At 47.8% G+C, this 23,190-nt stretch overlaps 1 protein-coding gene across 1 annotated transcript; it reads right to left on the bottom strand.

The window, feature by feature from the left end:
- Positions 1-15,450: 15,450 nt before the first annotated feature.
- On the bottom strand, positions 15,451-22,277 carry ITPRIPL2 (ITPRIP like 2). The gene has a single exon (XM_028145426.2). It carries the CDS (start codon positions 21,856-21,858, stop codon positions 20,251-20,253), a length of 1,608 nt encoding a protein of 535 aa, XP_028001227.2. The 5' UTR covers positions 21,859-22,277; the 3' UTR covers positions 15,451-20,250.
- Positions 22,278-23,190: the final 913 nt, after the last annotated feature.

Raw genomic sequence — 23,190 nt, forward strand, 5'->3', positions numbered from 1 at the left:
ACTCAGTACCAAGAGTTGGCTCTCAGTACTAAGAACTTAAACTTCTTTTTTGGCTCTCTCCTCGGCAAGTCACTCAGCCATTCAAAGCCCTGATTTCCTAATGTAGCTAATGAGGGTTCTAAATACACGAGCCCACATCTGGCTGTTCTGAACATTACATAAGGCTTGTGAGGAAGAGCTCAAGGCTGGGAACCAGCACCAATCCTGGCTCTGATGCTCACCAGCTGTGTGACCTTGGGCAAATATCTTTACCTCTCTGAGCCTGCTTCTTCTACAAGAAGGGTATAATGGCACTGTTAACTTAAGAAATGTCTAAACCTGCAGAGAATTTTTATGGGTTTATTTGACCCAAATGGATGACAATTGCTAGGAAGCAAAATCTCAACAGGTTGAGAAAATGCTGCGGAGAATGGCAGTTTTCCAGGTTATTCTGTACATTAGAATCAAAGGAGGAGGCAGGCATAAGGAGAGTTATATGAAATCCATTGGTGGTATATTAAGGGGCAGAAGAAAGCAAAGTGGGAAAATATCTGGGACTGGCTAAAAAGTAAAACGGAGAAGATACTTATTTTATATTGGTGGGTACAGGATAATTAATAGTTAACATTTACAGCACATAGAGATATGGTATTTGGGGAACAAGATAACAATAAGGGCTGTGTGGTCTGCGCTCTAGTGCCATGAGTGTGTCCTGAGGGGTCGGGAAAAGGAGATTACTCTGACATTTCAAAGGTATGTTATCATAGACGCAAAATGACAATAGACCAGCTCAGCTAAGGTAAAGGTTGACCTTTGTTAAGGAGATACTGGCTTAGGATGTGACTGCCTGTCATGACTCACTTTTAGTTAGGAAGTTTTAACTTCAGATCATCCTATGTGGTTACTGTTGGTCTTTGAGTTTGTAAGGCCTCCCCTGAGCTTGTTGGGTTTAGTATGTGGCCCTTTTTTGTCCACAGTACCTGGCTGCTAGGGTGGTCACCTCAGAGGATTCAAGGAGTTAATTCACCTTTTGAGTGATTCTGGGTATATTGTGAGAGTGCAGTCAACATCATCATTAGTCACTCTGGGAACAGATCTGGAGGCAAGCTGAACTAGTCCTCCTGGAGGCCTGGACTGGGGAAGACCCAGCTCCAGGCCAAGCCCTTTCCAACCAGGCTGAAGTCAGAATTCGAAGTTAGAAGCCCACATCCTGACATTGTCCCTAACACCATAGCCTCCAGGCAGAAACATGATGTCAGGGGAACATGCTTTTGTCCTGAAAGGATGGGCAAGGCAGGTGGGAGGGGCCTTCGTAGGGCAGCCCTTTTCTTTCCTGCTTGCTCACCCGGGAAGCTTGGACCAGAAGTTTCAGGGGTGTCCAAAGATCTTTACTTCTTTCTCACATGCTTCTGCAGTCACATCCTAGGCCCAAATGAGCCACACACTTTTTAGCAAGGTGCCAAGCACATAATGAGCACTCAACAAATGGCATTTTTATTATTCATGAATGTTCATTATGTTCTATGCCAAATGCCTTGCATGCTTTATTTTATTTAATCTGCATAGAGCCCAAGAGGCAGGTTCCCATTTTACAGATGAGGAAACTGAGAGTCAGAGAGGCAAACATGATAGGGGCAGAAATAGAATATTGGGGATCAGCTATAATTGTATGAAATATTAATCATGCTCTGTTAACCTTGACTGATTTGTTCTGATTAAAGAAGGCACATTCTAACCTGGCTGGGCATTGCATGTGGGACCTGGAAATGCACCCATTCTCCACACCTGGGAGCTGCCTATTATCATGGAAAGATTAACAACCTTGTTGCAGAAACCAGAGCGCCAGCCCTTTGAAGACCCCCAGCCCTTTGCATACCCACAGGCCTTTGCAAACCCCCAGCCCGCATTTACCTGAAAACTGCCCATCTAGCATACCCTTTTGCCTACTTCCCCATGGAATCTTTGTCCCAATATAAGCAGCTGGCTTATGGTAGGGGCAGAGCAGATGTTTGCAGATGACCTGCTGTTCTCCCATACTGCCGGCAGTATTGGAGTAAATGCTCATATATGATTCAACCCTGTCTCTGCTGAATTGGCTCAAGTAGTGACAGGCAGCCCGGACCCACTGATTGTCCAGTTACAAAGGGATTTCCCAAAGTTCTGAAGTCAAACCACATTGCATCTTCTGCCTGGCAAGTCCTTTCCCCAAGTCTGAATTCAGTCTGATGTCACTTCCCTGAGGGGTCCCTCCATTAGCTGATTCTCTCTGACCTTGCTTTGGGCTCTTTGACTCTGCCTTCACATGTGAATCATCTGGGGAGCTTTCAAAAGTCCTGTTCCCCTGGCTGCACCCAAGTGAATCACAGTCTCTGTGGTGAGACCCAGGCATTGGTATTTTAAAATCTTCAGGTCACTATAATGACTGGCTAGGGCTAAAGATGACTGTGATAGATGGTCACCCAACGAAGGAGTAAAGATGGATATTTCTTCTCTACATCTTATGTCTCTTTCTGACGTCCCTGGTGTCTGACTCATAAGGCTTGAGGAGCATTTCTGTCTCACCTGCTCTCTACAACTACTAACAAGAAAGCAATACTGAAGCAACCAATATGTCTTTCAGTACATGAATGGATAAATCATCTGTGGAACTTCCAGATGATGGAATATTATTCAGAACTGAAAAGGAAGGAGCTATCAAGCCATGAAAAGACATAGAAGAACCTTAAATGCATATGATTCAGTGGAAGGAACTGCTCTGGAAAGGCTACACACTGTATGATTCCAACTATAGGACATTCTAGAAAATGCTAAACTATGGAGACATTAAAAGGATCAGGAGTTGGGGGGGGGGAATGAATAGATGGAGCATAGAGGGTTTTTAGGGCAGTGAAATTACTCTGTATCCTATCTAATAATAGACAAATATGCAAATTGACCATACCTCTGACACACCCACAAGCCACGCCCACAAGCCACGCCCACCATCCAATCAGAGCGAGTATGCAAATTAACCCAAACCAAGATGGCTACAGCCACAGAGAGCAAGGTTTCCTAGGTAACAGAGGAAGCCAAGCTTTCTGCTAGCGGTTGCAGGCCTATGCCTCCACTCAAGCTACAAAGTTTCAATTATAGAAGGTAAACAAATTCAAATAAATGGCGGCAGAATGGAGCTTGAGAGAGCAGGCCAGGGTTGCCACAGGCAACAGGGGAAGCAAAGCTTTCCACACACCCTGGCCAGGCCCACCCGCTTAAGGCAACAAAGTTTCAATTATAACCCCAACACAAATGGCTTCGGGCCTCGGAGGGATCCCCAGGCTTGGCTCTGATCCAGGCTACAAAGTTTCAATTGTAGAAGGAAAATAAATTCCAGATACCAGGGCCTCAGCTTGCATTGCCAGGGGGTGTGGCCAGCCTGCAAACCACCACAGGCCCCTCGCTCAGGCCGCCCTACACCCCAAGGGAACCCCACCCTGATCAGGGACACCCTTCAGGGCAAACCAGCTGGCCCCCACCCCTGTACCAGGCCTCTATCCTATCTAATAAAAGAGTACTATGCAGATTGTTCATCACTGCAACACACAATATAGCTGCCCCCATGTGGTCAAAGATCCTGCCCCATGTGGACACAGGATGGCCATCACAAGATGGCCAGCAGGAGAGGGCAGTTGGCAGGCACCTGGCCTGCAAGGGAGGGCAGTTGAAGGTGATCAACCCTGCAGGAGAGGGCAGTTAGGGGTGACCAGGCCGGCAGAGGAGGGAAGTTGGGGGCAAACAGGCTGGCAGCAGAGTGGTTAGGGGGTGATCAGGCTGGCAGGCAGAAGCGGTTAGGGGCAATCGGGAAGGCAGGCAGGCAAGCAGTTGGGAGCCAGCAGTCCTGATTGTGAGAGGGATGTCCCAGACTGGAGAGGGTAAAGGCTGGGCTGAGGGACAACCCCCCTCCGTGCACGAATTTCGTGCACTGGGCCTCTAGTGATACTATAACAGTGGATACATGTCATTACACATTTGTCCAAATCCATAGAATGTACGAGGCAAGAGTGAACCCTAATGTAAACTATGAACTTTGGGTGATTATGATGTGTCTATGTAGATTTAGCAATTGTAACAAGTGTACCATTCTGGTGGTCGATGGTGGTAATGAGGGAGGCTGTACATGTGGCAGGGGGGGGGGGGGTACAGAGGGGATATGGGAAATCTCTGTGCCTTCTTCTCAATTTTGCTGTGAACCTAAAACTGCTCCTAAAAGAATAAAGTTTTTTTTTTTAAATCAATTTTGAACAAGTGCTTCAACTCATTTATTCATTCATTAGGCCTGGCCCAGCTGAACACTGGGAGTTCAGTGTGCACTCCCAGCTCATGCTGGGTAACATGGGCAACTTAACTTTCTTGTGCTTTGTTTTCCTCCACATCCAAATGGACTGAGGTGCCTGGGTTTTAAGTCCCATGGCCATTACAAGTAGGGCTGGGGATTCAGGGTCCTGAGCCTATGGGCCTCTCTGAGGTAGAGGGAGACTGCACAAGAGTGGGAAGGCAGGAGGGTTTTCTGGCACCAAGAGAACACCTTGTGTAAAAGGGAAAGAAAAAGGTCTCCTGCGTCCATGCAGCAAATTACTGTGGTCAGTGGAGAGGGAGGAAACAGTGTGTGCATATGTGTATTCATGTACTCATACTAGTATACATGTGATTATGTATGTGAGATTGGAGGGGCTGTCTCTGAGTGTGTGAATGTCAAGAGTGTGTGTGTGTGCGTGCAGTGGAGTGAGTCTGTGAATGCTTATGTGCAAATATGAATGCACGTGTATGTGACTTTGCATGAGGATTTGTCTATATGAGGATGTGAACAAGTGACTATGTACGTGTACATATGTATGTAAATTGTGGATGTGTATGCGATGGATATATGTATAATGTGTCACCATGTAAGCATGTGCATATTTGTATGTATATGAGGGTGTGTGTTACTAGCTGGATATTGGTTGGCAAATTAATTAACATTTCTGTGCCTCAGTTTCCCTGTGTAAAATGAAGGCAAGTACTTACCATGGTGGATTAAAGGAGATCACAAATTCTTTGCCATTCTCCCCATTGAGTGATAGGTGTGGGGGGCGGTCCATGTCAGTTCCCCTTGAATCTGGGCTGGACTTGTGACTCATTCTGACCAGTAGAATCTGGGCCTTGAAAGATCGCAGTTCTGCATTTGCACACACGAAACACTGCCTCTTGGAACCCAGTGCCCAAGCCATGAGAAGCTAGAGTTAAAAGGTGAGGCCACAGGGAGGGAAACTGAGGCATGCTGGTCCTCAGTGGCAGCTGAGCTCACAAGCCACCACAGTACCAACTGCCTGCCATTGGAGCGAGCCCTCTTGGACAGGATAATCCATCTCAGTGGATCCTCAGAAGACTGTGGTCCCAGCTGAGCAAAGCCCTCAGCAGATCTCAGTTAACACACAGAATTGTGGGAGAATGGTGGTGGTTGGTTTAAAGCCATTTTAGGATGGTTAGTTATGCAGCAAATTGCTACCAAAAGGTCATTGCCACCAATCCTCTGCCCCAATCCGGGGTACAGTAAAAGGAGAGACTTTATTCAGGTAAACAGTTTATAAAATGGGTAAAGAAAGCCACAGAGAGTACATTCCTCCAGACAAAGAGGAGGCCTATTTATACCGAGAAGGGGCACCCTGGTCCTTGATTGGTCCATTTTTATACAAATGGAGGATCTAAATTTGCAGAGTTTGATTGGTCCAAATTGCACTGTCTGGATTGGTCAGAATAACGTATCCTGATTGGTTGGTCATTATGGCACCAAGTAAAGATGCAAATAAGGATAGAGCTGTGCAGCTCCAATTTGATGGGACTTGTCTCAGCCCATTGATTGAAATATATACAAGGAATTCCTTTATAAGGGTCAGCAGAGCTGGCGGGAACACAGTGCAGGAGGCTTGGCAGTTTAGTCTGTGGCTTTCCCCTGAAATGCATCGTGCTTAAGAGGTCCCCTATAAACAGCACTGCTAGACTGATTATAAATTTGGGCCTAGTTAACCACAGGAGTCCTTTTTGACAGGTTTATTCCTCCTTAGAGTCAAAATATATAACTGATACTTTGTAGAGTTTTTAAGCACTTAGAATAGGAGTTGGTAAACTTTTCCTTAAAAAGGCCAGGTGGTAAATATTTCAGGTTTTGCAAAAGCAGTTCCAGATAATGACTAGGACTGTTGCAATGATCAGTGGAAGATGGTTTGTGTCGATAAAAATGCACAATTGCATTCCAGTAAAACTTTATTTACACAAACAGGAGGCAGGCTAGATTTTGGCCCACTGGCAGTCATTTGCCCAGACCTGGAAAACTGCCTGGAACACAGTGCTGTAAAAGTGTTGCCCAGTGTTAGCTATCCATGTGTATGTGTGAGTTCAAGAGCATTGATGTCTATGCATGCATATATGTACATGCATATCTGTGTGGGGAGCATGTGTCTGAATAAGTGTAAATGTGTCTATGTGCCTAATCTGTTCAGTCCTGTAAAAACAAAGCAATTAGCTGTACCAGCCAACATTTCAAGGCAGCTACCCCAGGCCTTCCTGCTTCTATTCTGGGGAGAAAGGGAAGCATCTTAGAAAGCCAAGAGAAGAAAGAGCTGGTATGTCCCTGTCCATCTGGGTTAAGTTTGGAGGGAAGCCATCGCTGGTGGCTGGGCTACTGTAGAGCCAGCAGCCCACGCCTTCCCTTCTGCAGAAAGGAGGATGAGGTCACCTCTCTGGGGGGAAGGGAAGGGAGAGGGGGAGGGGACACTGTAAAACTGAAAAAGGAACTCTGGAGCTTTTAAGGAAGGGCTTGGGGTGGGGGTGGGGAGAAAGCTATCTCCCCACCCCCTTCTTGGGTGGGTGGCTTTTTTAGGCAACTTATAAACATCTGCCTGCTGGTTTCATTTTGATCTCCCACTGTGGGACTCACGAGAGACTACTTCCTGAATGACTAACCTCCTTGGCTGGGTTTGCAAGGGCCAGAAGCGCAGCAAGTGCTCCTTTAGGAAGCAGTGATGGTTGCAGATTCAAATCCCTATCTACACTTACTTTGCTAAGTGGCCTTGGGGCACGTGGCTTCCTTTTGCTGGGCCTCAGTTTCCTCATCTGTAAAATGGGGATGATGTTAGTACCACTTCCTAGGAATATTGCAATGATTAACTGAAGATGATATGTGTCTCCAGCATCTGGCATGGAGTAAGTACCCTGCAAGGTGACACTCTGAGACAAACCCGCATGGTGTAGTGTGCTGGGCTTCCAGATTTCAGGGCAGCCTGTCTTAATCCCTCGGGGCTTCAGTAAGGTCTCTTCTGATTTAGTGTCACAGAAACCTGTTTCTTTCCTTCAAAGCATTCACCTCTGTTATTCAGCGCTCACTGGCATGCTTATTTGGCAAGAATCTGTCTCCTCCAGCAGACTGGACACTGCAGACAAATGCATTTTGCTAACCACTCCATCCCAGGTGCCAGCACAGGGCCTGGCACGTAGTAGGCACTCAATGATTATTTACTGAGTGAGTGAATGGAGATGGAGCACTTCATAATTTGGAATTCCCTGGGGCCCTAGAGAAGAGCATCTTCTCCCGTTTTTAATCAACACATCCATTTGAGGACCTTCCAATGGGGTCTTCCAGAATAAGGTGACACTAGGAGCCCTCTTCAGCCTCCTGTCGCATTAGTTAGGTTAGGTGGGGCTAGGCTGCAGTATCAAAGAGCCCCTACCTACATCACAAAGGTTTATTTGTCACTCATGGGAAGTCCAGTATGAATCAGGTGACTGTCAAGGGCACCTGTTTCTTCGTAGTGACTCAGTTCCATCTGGTGATGCTGCATCTTCATACTTGGCCTTTATCGCCTCTCAAGGTCACACAGAAGTCCCTCCTGTTCCCTGCCCATTGGTCAGAACCGGTCACCTGGCCCTCCTACCTGTAGGGGGGCTGGGCGATTTGGGGTTCCTCAAGGATATTAAGCAAGCAGAAGTACCTGTGCCACGTGTGGGAAGGGCTCAGACTTCTCAGCTGGTCTCAAGGGGCCGGGTTTAGTGAGATGATATGCAGATGCGTTTTGAAGACTTGGCAAGTGAAGACTCCTAGTAATTAGACTGCTTTTGAAAAACCTGGTATTTATCAGAGGAAAAACAATCATCACAAATCCTTTGCTTAAAATATGTAGCAGTGTTGTCAGTGCAGCCTCTGGAACCTTCCAGTAGCGAGGTGATTTCCCTGAGGACATCAAGAACCTGAGGGACCTCATCTCCAAGTGCCACACCATTTTTCTACGTGGTTGAAATGTTTTCGTCCTTTCCTTTCGGTAAGGATCCACAGTTGCTCGTCAGAGGCATAGCCCCTAATTCCAGGAGACCAATGATTAAATAAACCATGAAGATAAAAAAATACTGTATGGGAGGAGGAACCAAGATGGCGGCATAGTTAAACAACTAATCTGCTGCCTCACACAACAATTTCAAAAACACAACTAAAAGACAAAAACGTCTACCACCCAGAACCACGGGAAAGCTGGCTGAGTGGAAGATTTACAGCTGAGAAGAGAAAGGAGCACAATCGCTGAAAAGCTGAGGTACGGAGGCACGCGAATCGGGCCGGCGGGCGGCTGGGTGCGCGGCTTTTCTTCAACCCGCAGGGAGACAAGCTCCCGATCACTCTGAAATCCAGTTTCTGGGGACACTCGGGGGACCCAGACGCCTACGGGGAGAGGCTGGACTCTCGGCCATCGGGTCGGAAAGTGAGAGTGACTTTTTTGCAGTGGTGCGCCCAGCAATCATTGTTTACTGCGCTGGAGCGCGGGGCGCAGGGACTTGGAAACGTGGAAAGGCAGAGACGGCTGAGGGCAGCCATCGCCGTTGGCCACGCCCCAGCCTAGTGACGCCCTGAGACCCCGCCCCACCCTGAGACCCCGCCCCACACATTCTACAAACCCGCCCAGGCTCCACACAGCGGCTTTTGCATATAAATGGCCTGTTCTGTGGCAGCTTAACCAACTACAGCTCCAGACTGCTCCAAAACCGCCCAAGCAAAGGAGGAGAAAACTAGCCTTTGCTGTAGCTCCTGCTGGGGGACACGCAGTACACAAGGGTACACCAAGAGTGTCCACCTCAAGTAACTGGGAGGCTGACCCGTTGAACCAATAGGACACCTAGTACACAAAACTACCCTACCAACTCAGGGAAGCAGAGAATATGAGAAGGCAAGGAAACAGATCACAAACCAAAGAAATGGAGGAGAATAAGCGACTGGACATAGAGTTCAAAACCACGGTTATAAGGTTTTTCAAGAATTTCATGGAAAAGGCCGATAAATTCAATGAGACCCTTGAGGATATGAAAAAGGACCAACTAGAAATTAAACATACACTGACTGAGATAAAAAATATTATACAGAGACCCAAAAGCAGACTAGAGGATTGCAAGAATCAACTCAAAGATTTGGAATACAAAGAGGCCAAGGACACTCCTCCAGAGAAGCATGAAGTGAAGAGAATTCAGAAAGTTGAAGATAGTGTAAGAAGCCTCTGGGACAATTTCAAGCGAACCAACATCAGAATTATGGGGGTACCAGAAGAAGAGAGAGAGCAAGATGCTGAAAACCTATTTGAAGAAATAATGAACGAAAACTTCCCCCACCTGATGAAAGAAATAGACTTACGAGTCCAGGAAGCACACAGAACCCCAAACAAAAGGGATCCAAAGAGGACCACACCAAGACACATCATAATTAAAATGCCAAGAGCAAAAGACAAAGAGAGAATCTTACAAGCAGCAAGAGAAAAACAGTTAGTTACCTACAAGGGAGCTCCCATACGATTATCAGCTAATTTCTCAACAGAAACCATGCAGGCCAGACGGGAGTGGCAAGAAATATTCAAAGTGATGAATAGCAGGAACCTACAACCAAGACTACTCTACCCAGCAAAGTTATCATTCAGAATTGAAGGGCAGATAAAGAGCTTCACAGATAAGAAAAAGCTAAAGGAGTTCATCACCACCAAACCAGCATTATATGAAATGCTGAAAGGTATTCTTTAAAAAGAGGAAAAAGAAGAAGAAAGATAAAAATTATGAACAACAATTACATATCTATCAACAAGTGAATCTAAAAGTCAAGTGAATTAAAAATCTGAGGAACAGAATAAACTGGTGAACTTAATAGAATCAGAGGCATAGAATGGGAGTGGATTGATAATTCTCAGGGGGAAAGGGGTGTCTGTGTGGGGAGGATGGGAAGAGACTGGACAAAAATCATACACCTATGGATAAGGACAGCGGGAGGGGGGGGAGGTAAGAGAAGAGGGGGGGTAGGAACTGGGTGGTGGGGAGATATGTGGGGAAAAAGGAGAAACAATTGTAATCTGAACAATAAAGATTCATTAAAAAAAAAAAAAAAAAAAAAAAAAAAAAAAAAAAACCATGAAGATAAAATCTTTTCATGAGACAAGGTCCCTAAAAGCTTTTAGCTTGAGTCTGGCACACAACCCGCCCCGCCCCTCCCCCACCCCACCCCACTGACTTCATTGGAAGGCGTCTTGATGGACTTTAACTTTTTTAAGTGCTAGCTCAAAGTCCCAGCATCTGAGGACAGTGGGGGCAGAGACTGGGACAAAGTGTGGGCAAAACCATTGAATTTTCATGAAAAGAGCCAGCATTTTGTGAAGACAGGCTGTATCGGATACATGTTCTCTCCACACTAGACTGAGGTCACTGTCCCTCCAAATATAGAGGCCTTTCTTAGCTGAGAAGTATCAGGATGACTCTAATGACTATTTTTATTTTTTCAAAATATTTCTCATCATGTCCATCTCCCTGGGGTTGAAGAAAAGGGAAACTGCCAATGGGACTAAACCCTGTGCCTACTTAGCAATGATATTTTGCCTTGTGTCTCTCAGCTAAAGAGTTCCGTCCTAGGACTTTATTCCACCACCACCCCCGTTCAGCCGTCTGTCTCTACCACAAAGCAAACTTCACACCCGCCAGCTGGTGTTTCCACAACACCTGGTGGGGAAATCGCAGGTTCTCTACTGAACGGCGCCAGAAGGGCCATCGAACCGAAGTCGGTGGTTCTCAACCCTGGCTCCATTCTCCTAGTAGAATTACCCGGGGAGCTGTGCAAAGTGCCCATGCCTGGCTGCACCCCCTGAGCTTCTGACCTCATGGGGCGAGGGTGGAGTTCTGAGCATGGATAATCGTACAAAGCCCCTGGTATGTTATTATAGCTCCAGAACTGAGAACCACTAGCTCGAGCTTTTCGCCAGGACTCAAGCAATGCAAATCAAATTTCATTTGAGAAATGAAATGGGGAGAAAGCTTATAAGAAGATGACACAATTTAAAAGAGATATGGGGGCGGTCAGTCCTCTCAACGAATGTCCTTCCCTTCTGGGAACATGTGCAACAAATATTCACAACTGCAGGCTCACTCGCATTCCTGTGGGAAGGGAGGTTTGGGGATGGGAAGGCACTGGACAGAGTGCCTGAGGGTGACTCCCTCTTAAGAAATGGATTTCCCTTTCCGTTGTCTCAAAGCTGCTGGGGCACAATCCTGAGAGACCACAACTAGCATTTGGATAGCACTTCTCAATTTCACATGCATTACTCTTTGATTCTCACAACAAACCTATGAAAGGAGGTACTATCACTCCCATTTTGCAAATCAGAAAACTGATGCCCAAAGTTAACTGACTTGCCCAAAAGACTATGGCCAGTGAATGGTAGAGCTGAGATATCAACCCTAACATCTTTGGAGCATTTACTATATTCTAGGACTTAGGCAAGTATAAATTATATAATTATGGAATTATAAATTCTCTAATTACTTCTCACTACTTTGACATAATCTTCTATTTGTTTCTGGCACTTATGAGGCAGAATCTTATTTACCCACAAACACCATTCTTCCTGCATATTTTGCTCAGAGCTGCTGTATGACAGTACCAGGCTCTCTTTCCCAGCTTCCCTTGCTGCTAAGAATTATCACGTGCCACCATTCTGGCCAATGAGATGTAAGAGGAAGTCTGCGGTGTTCCCTAATCCATTTTCTCTTCTCCATGCCTGTCCTAGCCACTGTGGGATCTTGACACGACAAGCATAAGGATAAAAATGAAAATGGCAGAGCAAAACGATGCCTGGATCCCAGCTTCATCCTTGTACTGCTGGCTGCCTACCTGGAGGCTTCCGGCTGATGAGAAAATATAAGCCTCTATTTGTTTATCACTATAGGTTGGGTTTTTATAAATTGTGGCCAAATGTATCCCTAAGTGACACTGTTTCCTAAATGCCCTTCATCACTGCCATTTCAGTCCTTTATAACTGAACGCGATGCCCACCAGCTTACCACCAGCCAGCATCTGACTGGAGCCGAAGCTGAGCCATGTTGGGGATACTGAATCAGTATCGTAATTGCATTACCTTTGAGACCTGTGGCATTTTGTCACCTGAATCAGCGCCTAGTTTTCCCAGCTTCCGTTTGTTTTTACAAGATAAGGGCAAATACAGGAACGTAGTGCAACAGCTGTGTAAACACACTGCTCAGAGATGGCAACGCTGCCACACCTGACCACTGAATGGGAGGCCAGCCGCCCACTGGGCTTCAGCTGATGAGGGAACCTGGGCTCGCTGTGGGGAAGGTGGTTCACTGTCAGGTAAGTGCTTATATCAAAGTCTGGCTGTCTGAAAGTCAGAAGCACAGAAGTCAAGGACAGCCTGCATTTACTCCAGTGCAGCCCTAGCTAGCATCTATATCAGTTAGCTTCCACATCAGTTAGCTGTTGCAGAGCAAGAAACGACCACTAACTCAGTGGCTTAAAACAATGTCTATTACTGCTGCGGGCCAGCTGGGTGGTTCTGCTGACCTGGGCCAGGTTTAGCTGGTCTTAAATGGGCTCCCGCAAGGGTTTCAATCAGTCTGTGGTCATGTCAGCTGGGGAAAAGGGGGCTGCGGGGCTGGTCTGGGATGGCCTCACCACCTGTCTCACCGGTGCTGGCTATCAGCTCTGATGAGAGGGCTGGCTGGGTCACAAGGTCTCTCATCCTCACATGGTGGTGGCAGGCTTCCAAGAAAACAATGAGAAGCAGGCAAGGCGTCTTGAGGCCTAGGCCCGGACCTAGCACAATGGCTAGTGTGATATCATACTAAATCGTGCTCTAAAGGAATGTGCGGCACCACATCCTATTGACTAGGGAAAAGTCACAAAGCCATTCTAGTTTCAAGCGGTAGGCAGGAGGCCCCTCCCCTGTTTCATGGGAGAGACTGCAAAGTCCCTTGCAAAGGGCATGGGTATAGGAAGGGTTGGAGAACAGGGACTGTTTTTGTAATCTTCCCACTACAGTACTCAGAGTGAGAGCTTCTCATAGAAGGAACATCATGGGCATCAAGGAAAGAGATGAACAAAATCTGGGTAGCAGAGAGATGGCTGGATGGACAAAATGGAAACAATCCTGCAGTGGAGAAAGAACGAGCAGGAAAGGGAGCAGAGGAAGAGGCCGGAGACACAGACTAAAGGACAATCCCATTCTGATCATTACTTCTACACTGATTTGCACTGGGTGCTTAATACATGTTAAGCACTTTGCAGGCACGAGCTCACCTAATCCCCAACGACTCCTATGAGGGAGGTTCCATTATGAATCCCATTTACAGAGGAGGGACTTGAGGTTCAGAGAGGATTCGGTAATTTGCAAAGAGAGACACAGAAGTGCAGGAAGCAAGACTTGAAGACTGGTCTCTTGGCATTAAAGCTCTGGCCCTACTTCGGACACTGTTCTGTCTCTACGGTAACTGGTCTCGCTGTTCCTATTTCAATCCCACTCAACCTGCCCCATCCAGGCCCGGACCACTGCAGCCTCTGATGACGTCAGTTTGATTACTCCCAGCAATCTTTTCTGTAGGGAGCCAGAGAGTTAAGTATTTTCAGTGTTGCGTCCCAATTACTCAACTCTACCCACAGGGTGAGAGCAACCAGAGACATTATGTAACTGAATGGGTGTGGCTGTGTTCCCATAAAACTTTACTTACAAAAAAAATAAAGAAATAAATCATTTGCCAACCCCTGCTTAATCCAGTCTCCTCCTTGCAGCCAGAGTGAGCCAAACTCAAATGTTGACCCTGCCATTTCTTGCCTATCCAGTATCTTCTGGATTAGTCCCAACTTGCAGTGTGGTTTACAGCCTTGCAATCAAAGCATGGCCCCTGAACCAGCAGTAGCACTCTCAGCCGGAAGCTTGTTAGAAAAGCAGTCTCGCCGGGCCCGTGTGGCTCAGTGGCTGAGGGTTGACCCATGACTCAGGAGGTCACAGTTCAATTCCCGGTCAGGGCACATACTTGTGTGTCAGGCTCAATCCCCAGTAAGGGGTGTGCAGGAGGCAGCTGATCAATGATTCTCTCTCATCATTGATGAATCAGAACTTGCATCCTAACAGACTCCCAGGTGATTTGCACACCCCAGTTTGAGCAGCTCTGGCTTCAATACCCCTGGTGTCCTGGTGCCTTCCTAACTCTCCCATTTCATCCTTGGTCTCTGAAGCATCCTCACACTCCATCCCCACTTTCCAGCCAAATGCTCCTTTCACCTCTGTGCTTGATGCATTCTTCTCCAGCCCAGTTCCTAACGTGTCTTTGGATCTGGACTTAGACATCACTTGTTCCAAGCAGCCCTCCCTGAACCTGAACTGCACGAGGTGCCCTTTTCTGTGCTTCCATAAACCTCCCCCCACCTAACATCCACCGCTGTATGCGGACATCTTAACTGCCTGCCTCTCTTAACTGTCTGTGTGCTCGTGAGAAAGAGACTACATCTGTCTTGGTCATCACTGCGTGTGTCCTCCATGCCCAGGGCAATAGCCACTGAATAACTACTTGTTAAAAAACTAAAGGCAACACACACCCCACCCTCTTTTCCACTGGGCAAGTGTCCTACACAGCTACTGTTTAATCAGCCTGTGGGTACAAGTTTCCCCGAACTTCCACAGGCTCCAAGGCTTTGAAGAGTCCAACCTAGCCTCCAAGCTGCCATCTCTCACTAAACCGGTGGTTTTTCATATTAGCAAATGTTTACCATTTGCAGAGGGCCTGAGGGCCTGAGAGATTTCTGGGTAAAATTCTTGGGCTGTGAATTAGCCACAGGCCAAGACTTGAACTGCATTTAGGAGTGTGTGTGGAAGTGGGGGGAGAGGAGGGTAGAAGAGGGGCATGGGCAGAAGGTTCTAGGCAAGGAAAACAAAGACTGGGAGGCAGAACTCCAGCCTGTAAGCCTGCAGAGCTATGAACTGGCCTTTCCCACCTGTGGACGGAGCCAGTTCTGTACAAGCGACAATCCCAGCTTTGCTGCATGGGAAAGCCTCCCATACACCCAGACGCTGAGAGCAGGTAAGGCTTCAGGAAGGAATCATAAGCCAGGGCAGCCACAGGGAACAGGAGACCCCTCCCCAAATCTGACGTCCATTCCAGAGGTTTCTACAAGTTCCTTTATTAACAAAGCAAAGTATAAAAGAACAAGGCCCCCAAACGATCCATGTGGTTAAAAGTGCAAATTTACTCCAACATGAAACAGAAAACAAATGGCAGGCCTCAGCTATTTGGGCCATAGAAACTTGGTGTGATTAAAACGCCTTTTAATCACACAACTGTAGCAGCTGAACCATATTTATTAACTCTTTAGTCTCTGTTATTGGAACAAAACATATGCTCTGACTGCAGCTGACACACTGCATCATAATACACAGTTTGGGGTCAGAACACACATTAAAAATCACAATAAAATAAGAGGAATGTTTAAAGTCAAGTGACTAAATCAAGGCACTTTTTTTTTTTTAAAGCAAAAGATGCTCAAAATATTCCTGAATATCTGATACTTCAAAAACCAGATTACATATAATTTAGCTGCACATTTTAGTCTATTCTCTCTGTACACATGATCACATGTATCTTCACCTGCTCCCAATTTATACTTGCTTTATCCCCACCAAATCATGTGCTGTGTAGGTATAGAAAAATAAACAGTAGTGTCTTAGTAACAGACATGAGATTTTAAAGAAATTAACAAATGCCACATGATAACACTAAACTTCTTTCCCTCTCAAGGGACACTGGAAATGTTAATGAGATTCATTTTTTCCACCACTGGGAAACAATTTTTTCCTCTTCATGGGTGGGTGGGGAAAATTAAACCTTCAGCATCAAGGTCAAAAGCCACATTTTAGAGAAAAAGTGACTTACTCCATGAGGATAAAAGAGACGCTCTGGAAGCTGTTAGGTTCATTCCTTCAGGGTGTTAATTTTGGTGGGAGCCACTGAGTCAGAAAGGGATAGACACATCTGATCAGGACAGTGTTCTTGGCAATGGGAATGGTAACAAGCGTAACTAAGAAGCTTGGTCCAAAGACCCACCACTGTTTTTCTGGTGTTCAAGGCCACCAGCTATCCTTGCTAAGGCACAGGCAAGGACACTACTAAAAAAATAAAAAATAATAACAATAATAATAATAATAATAATATTTTAAAATAAGAATAAAATGCAAATAAAAAAGAAACAAGTTATTCTGCAATCCTTCCTGATGACTCATCTTCAAACTCCAACACAGCCTAGGAGTTTAGCCTGGACTCACCAGGAAGGAAATGCCAAGAACCGGCCCCGTGGTTTGCTGGAGGATCTGGCTACAAAGAACAGCTCCAGGAGAGAGGGTCCTTCTGGGAATTGTGAGTTAAGTGTCATCTGTGGCCATGTTAATATTTTTGGTTTGTTTCTACAATAAAGCTTAGCTCTGAGAGATAAAGAATACTGAGATATCACTCCCCCAACTAAGTATAACAACATCATATCCATAACAATAAATATAACCTTATACATACTTGGGGGGTTAACTGTATAAGTCAGGGGTCGTAAACTGGTGGCCTGCAGACTTAACCAAGTTTTGTTTGGCCCACACGGTAATTTGGAAATTTAAAAATGACTTAGTTTAAAAATCAGAAAATTTCACTTTTAAAAAAATCCTGATTTCCAGCCCTTCTCTACTCCTTTCCCCTGCATGGAGCCGAGTAATGGCTGTTTCCCCTTAAGACAGGGGGTCCCCACTGCCCACCCACCCTTTCTCTACCTTGCTTCTGCAGACTGCTGAGTTTGTGACCCCTGATTTTGATATAGCACATACCTAAAAATATGTTTCCTAACCCAAACCTCTCTCCCACCCTCATGATTTCCACCCCATCTCTCCTTCCTTTCATTTCCATCTTAGATCCTACTTCCCGAGTCCTTCAGATTTCTCTTGGTTCACTCACATTCTCCCTTCTTTCACTTCAGTTTCATTTTGCAAACCCCACCTCCTACTCTCAGCCCTGGAGCATTCTAGGATGGCGCCCAGACTGCTCAGTAGAGTTACTGAAGGGTGTCTCGTGGCAAAATGGCTGAGTCATTTTCTCCAAACATTTTCTTTGGGCACTGGCTGGACAATTAATTTTTTTTTTTTTAACATGAGCAATTCTGAGCCTTCCTGTATAAGAATATTTGCAAATATGAATCTCCAGTACCAGGTATACACCAAAAATGTGTACTTTTCTGATCAAGATCATGACGGAGCCCTAATAAAATACAGAACTGAGCTTAATTTAAGTGCCTTGGGCAACCATCACAGCTGGCTAATATGCCATATTATTTCATTTGTACACAGTACATGTTTGGGATTACTAAACATTGATCAAAATCGATCGAAAACTCTTAAGTTTTGGTTACCATGTCCAGAGAACAATTGCTCAGCATGGCATTTAAATAAAACATTAATATTAAAAAAAAATTAACAAACACAATGCCCATTAATTTAAAAAAATAATAAAAATTTAAAATCTTGAGGATGGATGAGGCTTTGGGTAATTAACCTGAAGAAAAAAAAACAAAAACTACAAGAACAGTATGTTACCAGACTTAAACTTCAAAACACTACTAAGATAAAAAAGGAACCTATCAACTTAGCTAGAAATATTTGGAAAATTCAGCTTTTAAAGCTTTATAACCCCTCCAGAGCCTCAATGTCCCCCACTCCAGTAGACTTAAATGACTACAGGGGAAACTGAACACTGGACAGTTTATATCTTTGCAGAAAGTTGATAGAATGACCCCTTTGCTAAATGCAGTACCTTATAACCTAACACTGACCTCAAAAGCTAGGAATGACCTTTGTGGTTTCAAGGGGAACTCTCCCCAAAACAACCTCAAGGAGAAAGCAGAACATCTGCAACTGTTTCTCTTACAGTCCAAGGCTGCAAAGGATATAAGTCTCTGCAGTTCTGATGAGGATTTCCTATAAATAATTTATTCACAATGATTTCCTGCAGTGGCTAACTAGGTCCCTTAAAGAAAGTTTAGAGTTCCCTCAAAATAACTCAGGAATTAAACAATGGCCCTTGCCAAAACCGGTTTGGCTCAGTGGATAGAGCGTCGGTCTGCGGACTGAAAGGTCCCAGGTTCGATTCCGGTCAAGGGCATGTACACTGGTTGCGGGCACATCCCCAGTAGGGGGTGTGCAGGAGGCAGCTGGTGGATGTTTCTCTCTCATAGATGTTTCTGGCTCTCTATCCCTCTCCCTTCCTCTCTGTAAAAAATCAATAAAATATATTTAAACAATGGCCCTATTCAGGTGGCTATTTCTGTCTCCCAAGTTTCACCCTTTAAGAGCCTAAGAGAGTACATGTCTTTGTTTAAAAAAAAATTAAAAAATGCCAAAGTATAACACTGGGACGGGCTGCAGTTTCTAGTAGGAGAGCATAGGATGGACCATTTTAAACTTGGAATTGTGGGCTGTTAGAAATTTGGGAGGACAAAGAGGGATTTCAGAAGGAGCTCCTCCTGGTTGCAAGACACACCCAACCTGGTGATATTTCTGTCCAACGGGGGTGTGGAGGGGAAAAAAAGCTGACAAGGGCCATCTCCCTTCATCTCCACCCATCTCCTCAGGCTCTCTTCTGTATTTCTCCTCTGCTGATTGACCAGGGAGTCGTGGATCTTCAAATACAGAACCCCAGATACTGAACTATACATAATGAAATGCTTTGCAAGACCTGTGCTGACAACCGCTCTTCAAAGTTGCCTCAGGACCACTTAGAGGCAGCTTGGGCAATGGGAGAATAACTTTCAACCACTAACCATTACTGAGCACCGAGAGCACTAACTACAAGGTAGGCACTCCAGTAGGCATTTCCTCTTCATGACCTCATTAAACTCCGAAAGAAACTTCATGCAAAGGAGTTTGCTTAAAAGCCTTAAAAAAAGGTTTTTGTCTCCAGCCAGCAGCAAGTTCCAGTGAGACTCCTTGATAAGCAAAGACTAAAATACATCTTTCTCGAGACCCAACTTGTTTTCCACCCTCACCACTTTGATGCTACTTTGCCTGGATCACAGCATGGGCTCAATGAATGGGTGATGGCTGGTACACATTCTGGCATGTGCCTGGAGGGATGTAAATAAAGCAAGCCAGCTTTTCAAGACTGCACCTTTCCTAATAGTAAATGTAGCTAGTCTCCCTTTCAGATGCAACACTTGGCACTAGCGATTACCACAAAACAAAAGAATTGATCAAAATAAAGTGCTATTTGCTCTGGAAGTTTCTCTAATCAATTCTTGACTGCCTCTCAACCTGTGACTCACTTCTTCACAATCCCATCAAACACTAATGATTGCATCATTTAAAAAATACATTAATGTTCATTTGAAGAGTGGAAACTACGTTCCTCAGAACAGTAGCCCCTAGACTAGAACTTCAATTCCAGGCGTAGATATTTATGTTTTTTAAACAATCAATCAGGAACCCAAGACCTAGCAAGTAGTCATGACAAAAAATAATAATAATAACAACTTCTTTAAATTTGAGGGCCAGAGAGATCTGTGACACAAAAACCAACAGAGGGAACTTTCCCTGCTGCTAGTTCTCTCTTTCTTCACTGGGCCTTCCTAAAATCTGCAGATCCTTCCACAGAATCATTCCACACAAACGAACATTTGGACCAACTCTTAGCTGCTGCTGTTGGATGTTTTTCTGGAGCCTGCCTAGGACACTCTGGTGGGTGTGAAGAAGTTGCCATAACTATAGTGGATTGTGGACCCAAGGGTGTCATTTAAGCCACCAAATGTCATCCTCCGAATTTTCCAACACCTTCTGCAGCTCATCTTTCTGGAGTTGAACTGGCTTCATGGCCATCCCCACCCCCACCTGGTGGGAGAGGCTTTAGGAGCATTAGGCCAGGTAGGGGCACTGTCAGGGTTTATGGTTCATCTTTGGGGAAGCCCTGGGTGTGCTGGGGGCGCTGACTCCGGGGTGGAGAGCACCTGGCAAGGTAGCGGGGACCCCCATAGGCCCGCAGAAGCTGGGGCAGCCTTCGCCATGTGGACAGCAACCGTGCAGCCACGAGTTCCCGGGCGTGACCATCGAAAGCAGCCAGGAGGTCAACTGGGGCGGCTTCACGAAGTACCTTGGGCAGTGGGCCCACTTCAGCTGCTGCCCCGCCAGGGCCCAGGACACAGTGGAAGAGTGTCTGGCGCCCCAACAGACAGTCCCTAAGAAACCGAACTAACTGGTCCATGCGCTTGCCCAGGTGAGCCTCATCCCAGCCTTGCTCCGGCGCCCTCTCGTACAGCAGCACCGCCAGCAGCACTGTCTTGAGCACGTATGAGGACAGGATGCGTCCCCACTGGGTGGCAGCCCTTGGGTCCAGCCCGCGGGCGCCCAGGTCTCGGAGGGCTTTAAGCAACTGCAGGCACTTGAGGTAGCAGGCACCTGGAGGGGCCCGTTCCTGCAGCCAGCCCAGCAGCTTCTGCTCCTGGCGGGCTGTGTTCACGCCCCAAAGCGCATCTGCACGCAGGCCTTCCGGGAGCTCCGACAGGGGCCCAACGGGTGAGGATGGCGGTGGTGGAGCCACGAGGAAGACACCATCGCCCAAATGGACGGCGGGAATGAGTCGCACGGCCATGGAAAGTCTGCAGCAGCCATAATCGGTGCGGCAGGGCAGGATGTGCAGGGTGGGAGGTTGCTCCAGGCCACCCGGAGTCAGGGTGACCCGGCAGCGCTCCTCCAGGCTGTAGCGCACGGTGGCCAGGGATCGCTGCAGATGCGACTGGAACCAGCGCAGCACCAGGGTGGCCGAGAGGTGGCGCCGCCCGCGCACGTCCACACAGAAGCCCTCTGCGAAGGGTTTGCAGTCCCGGAGCCAGTGACCCCCAGAGGCCCCCGGCGGCGCCTTGAGTGCGCACACGAAGCAGCCATGAAAGGCTGGGGCCAAAGCGGGCTGCGCGCCCAGGCTCCGCGGTTCCAGCGCCACCAGCGGCGGCAGGCGCAACGGCACCAGAACGTCGAAGGCGTCTGGCCGGCGGATTTTATGCTGCTCATAGGCGCTGCCCACCTGGATGAAGTCTCCGCGGAAGGCCAAGGCCAGTGTCCGCCCAGGAATAGGGCCTGGGGACCCCCGAGCGCGGCCAGCCCGCACCAGCTCGCCCACGATCCGGCTCACGTGTGCCTTGCTGTGGCCCAGCACGTGCGGTGACAGGCGCACCTCATGCTCGTAGTAACTCTCCAGCAAGATGTCGAGGCTGGGCTCTTGGAAGTGTCTTGGAGAGAAGGTGGAGTGGCCCCCCAGGCGGGGAGACCCGGGCAGGAAACGCTGCCGGACAGCGTGGCGACAGCGGAGGAGGATGTAGCCAAGGAGGAGCAGGACAGATATCTTGAGCAGCGGAAAGCCACCGTCCGCGCCGTCGGGGGGCTCGGCCCGGGCGCCTCCACTCCCTCGCAGGACATGGTATAGGCACACGAAGGCAGTGCACAGGCCGGTCACCAGCGGCCAGAAGACGCGCAGGTTGAGGGTGTAATGTACCGACATGCCGGGCGCCAGCCCCGGCGGTGCCCCCGTCCCAGCATGCGCGCAGCACCCCAACAGCTCCGCTGTCCCGGTCTCCTTAGCCTTCGCGGCGGCTCCCCCCTCGCAGGGCTGGGGGAAGCCGCCTTCCAGCTCGGCCTCCTCTCCCAGCTCAAGTTCTCTTTCCAGCTGCGGCCCGCCCTCGGCTCCCAAGCACCGGGCCGCGCCCTGCGCCGGCAGCGCGCAGCGTCTGGCCGGGCGGCCCTCCCCACCCAGCGCCCCGGCGCGCTGCCCACGGCCAGCTTCTGGCCCGCCCGGCCCGCCTCCTACCCTGGGCAGCCCTCCTGACACCGGGCTCCCCCGCTGCTCTCCTCCGCGCTCGTTCCCGTTACTCGGGCCCGGGAGTTTCCTCTTCCGAGGGGAGGCGAGGCCGCGCCAGCTAGCGGGGAGGAAATGCCGAAGTCTGGAGCCGCGCGCCCAGCCGGCGGGCGGGGTCGGCCCCCTCCCAGGCCTCCGCCTTAAAGCGACGCGGGACGGCGGGAGGGACTTCAGGACGCGCTTGGAACTGGTCTTCTGCGGGCCACCCCCATTCTCCCTCCCCTAAGGCAGAACTGGGAAGGCCCAGATTCCGGGGCGGTGGCCTTGTCCAGGGAACTTCTGGGGTGTACTCACATGAAGTTACACTGGGAAGTTAAAAGGAGAAAAGAGCTCAAGCGGAGACCGTCTCTCCTCCACCCGCAGCAAGTCGTGGTGGCGTGGTATTGGTTGGGTGGCAGGCCCTCCAAGAAAGCAGTCCCTACCAGAGTGGCGCTGTCTTTATTCAAACCAATATTTACTGAGCACCTACTATGTGCCAAGTAGGAGGCTAGGTGCTGGGAAAATAGCAGTTGACAAAATATAGTTTCTGTCCTTCATAAAACTTGCAGCCTTGAGAGAGAGAGAGAGAGAGAGAGAGAGAGAGAGAGAGAGAGAGAGAGAGAGAGAGAGAGATTAAAAGAAAAAGAATCAAAAGAGAAGGGGTCCCATAGAAGAAAATGCTCTGGATGAAACAAAACTGTAGGAGGGAGTGAGAAGATGGGTTTTGTCGCATGGCAGCTGGAGGTGACATTTGGTCTGAGAACTGCATGAGGAGCAGCCAGCCTCCAGAACAATAACAACAGCCATTACAAAGGACTTACTGTTTGATAGTACTGTCACCTTACACATGTTCACTCGCTTCTCATGTTAATCCTATGAAGTGGGCACTATTCCCATTTTTCAGATGAGGAACCAGGGGCACAGGCAGGGTCAGCTGCTTGCCCAAGGTCACACAGCTTTAGCAGAGCTATGCCTTGAACACAGGGCACCAGGGTCCCT

The sequence above is a fragment of the Eptesicus fuscus genome, chromosome 4 (genome assembly GCF_027574615.1).
Source record: "Eptesicus fuscus isolate TK198812 chromosome 4, DD_ASM_mEF_20220401, whole genome shotgun sequence".
Classification (NCBI taxonomy): domain Eukaryota; kingdom Metazoa; phylum Chordata; class Mammalia; order Chiroptera; family Vespertilionidae; genus Eptesicus; species Eptesicus fuscus.

Excerpts from the sequence above, each read along its gene's own strand:
- ITPRIPL2 (XM_028145426.2), bottom strand. The coding sequence starts at position 21,858 with ATGTCGGTACATTACACCCTCAACCTGCGCGTCTTCTGGCCGCTGGTG.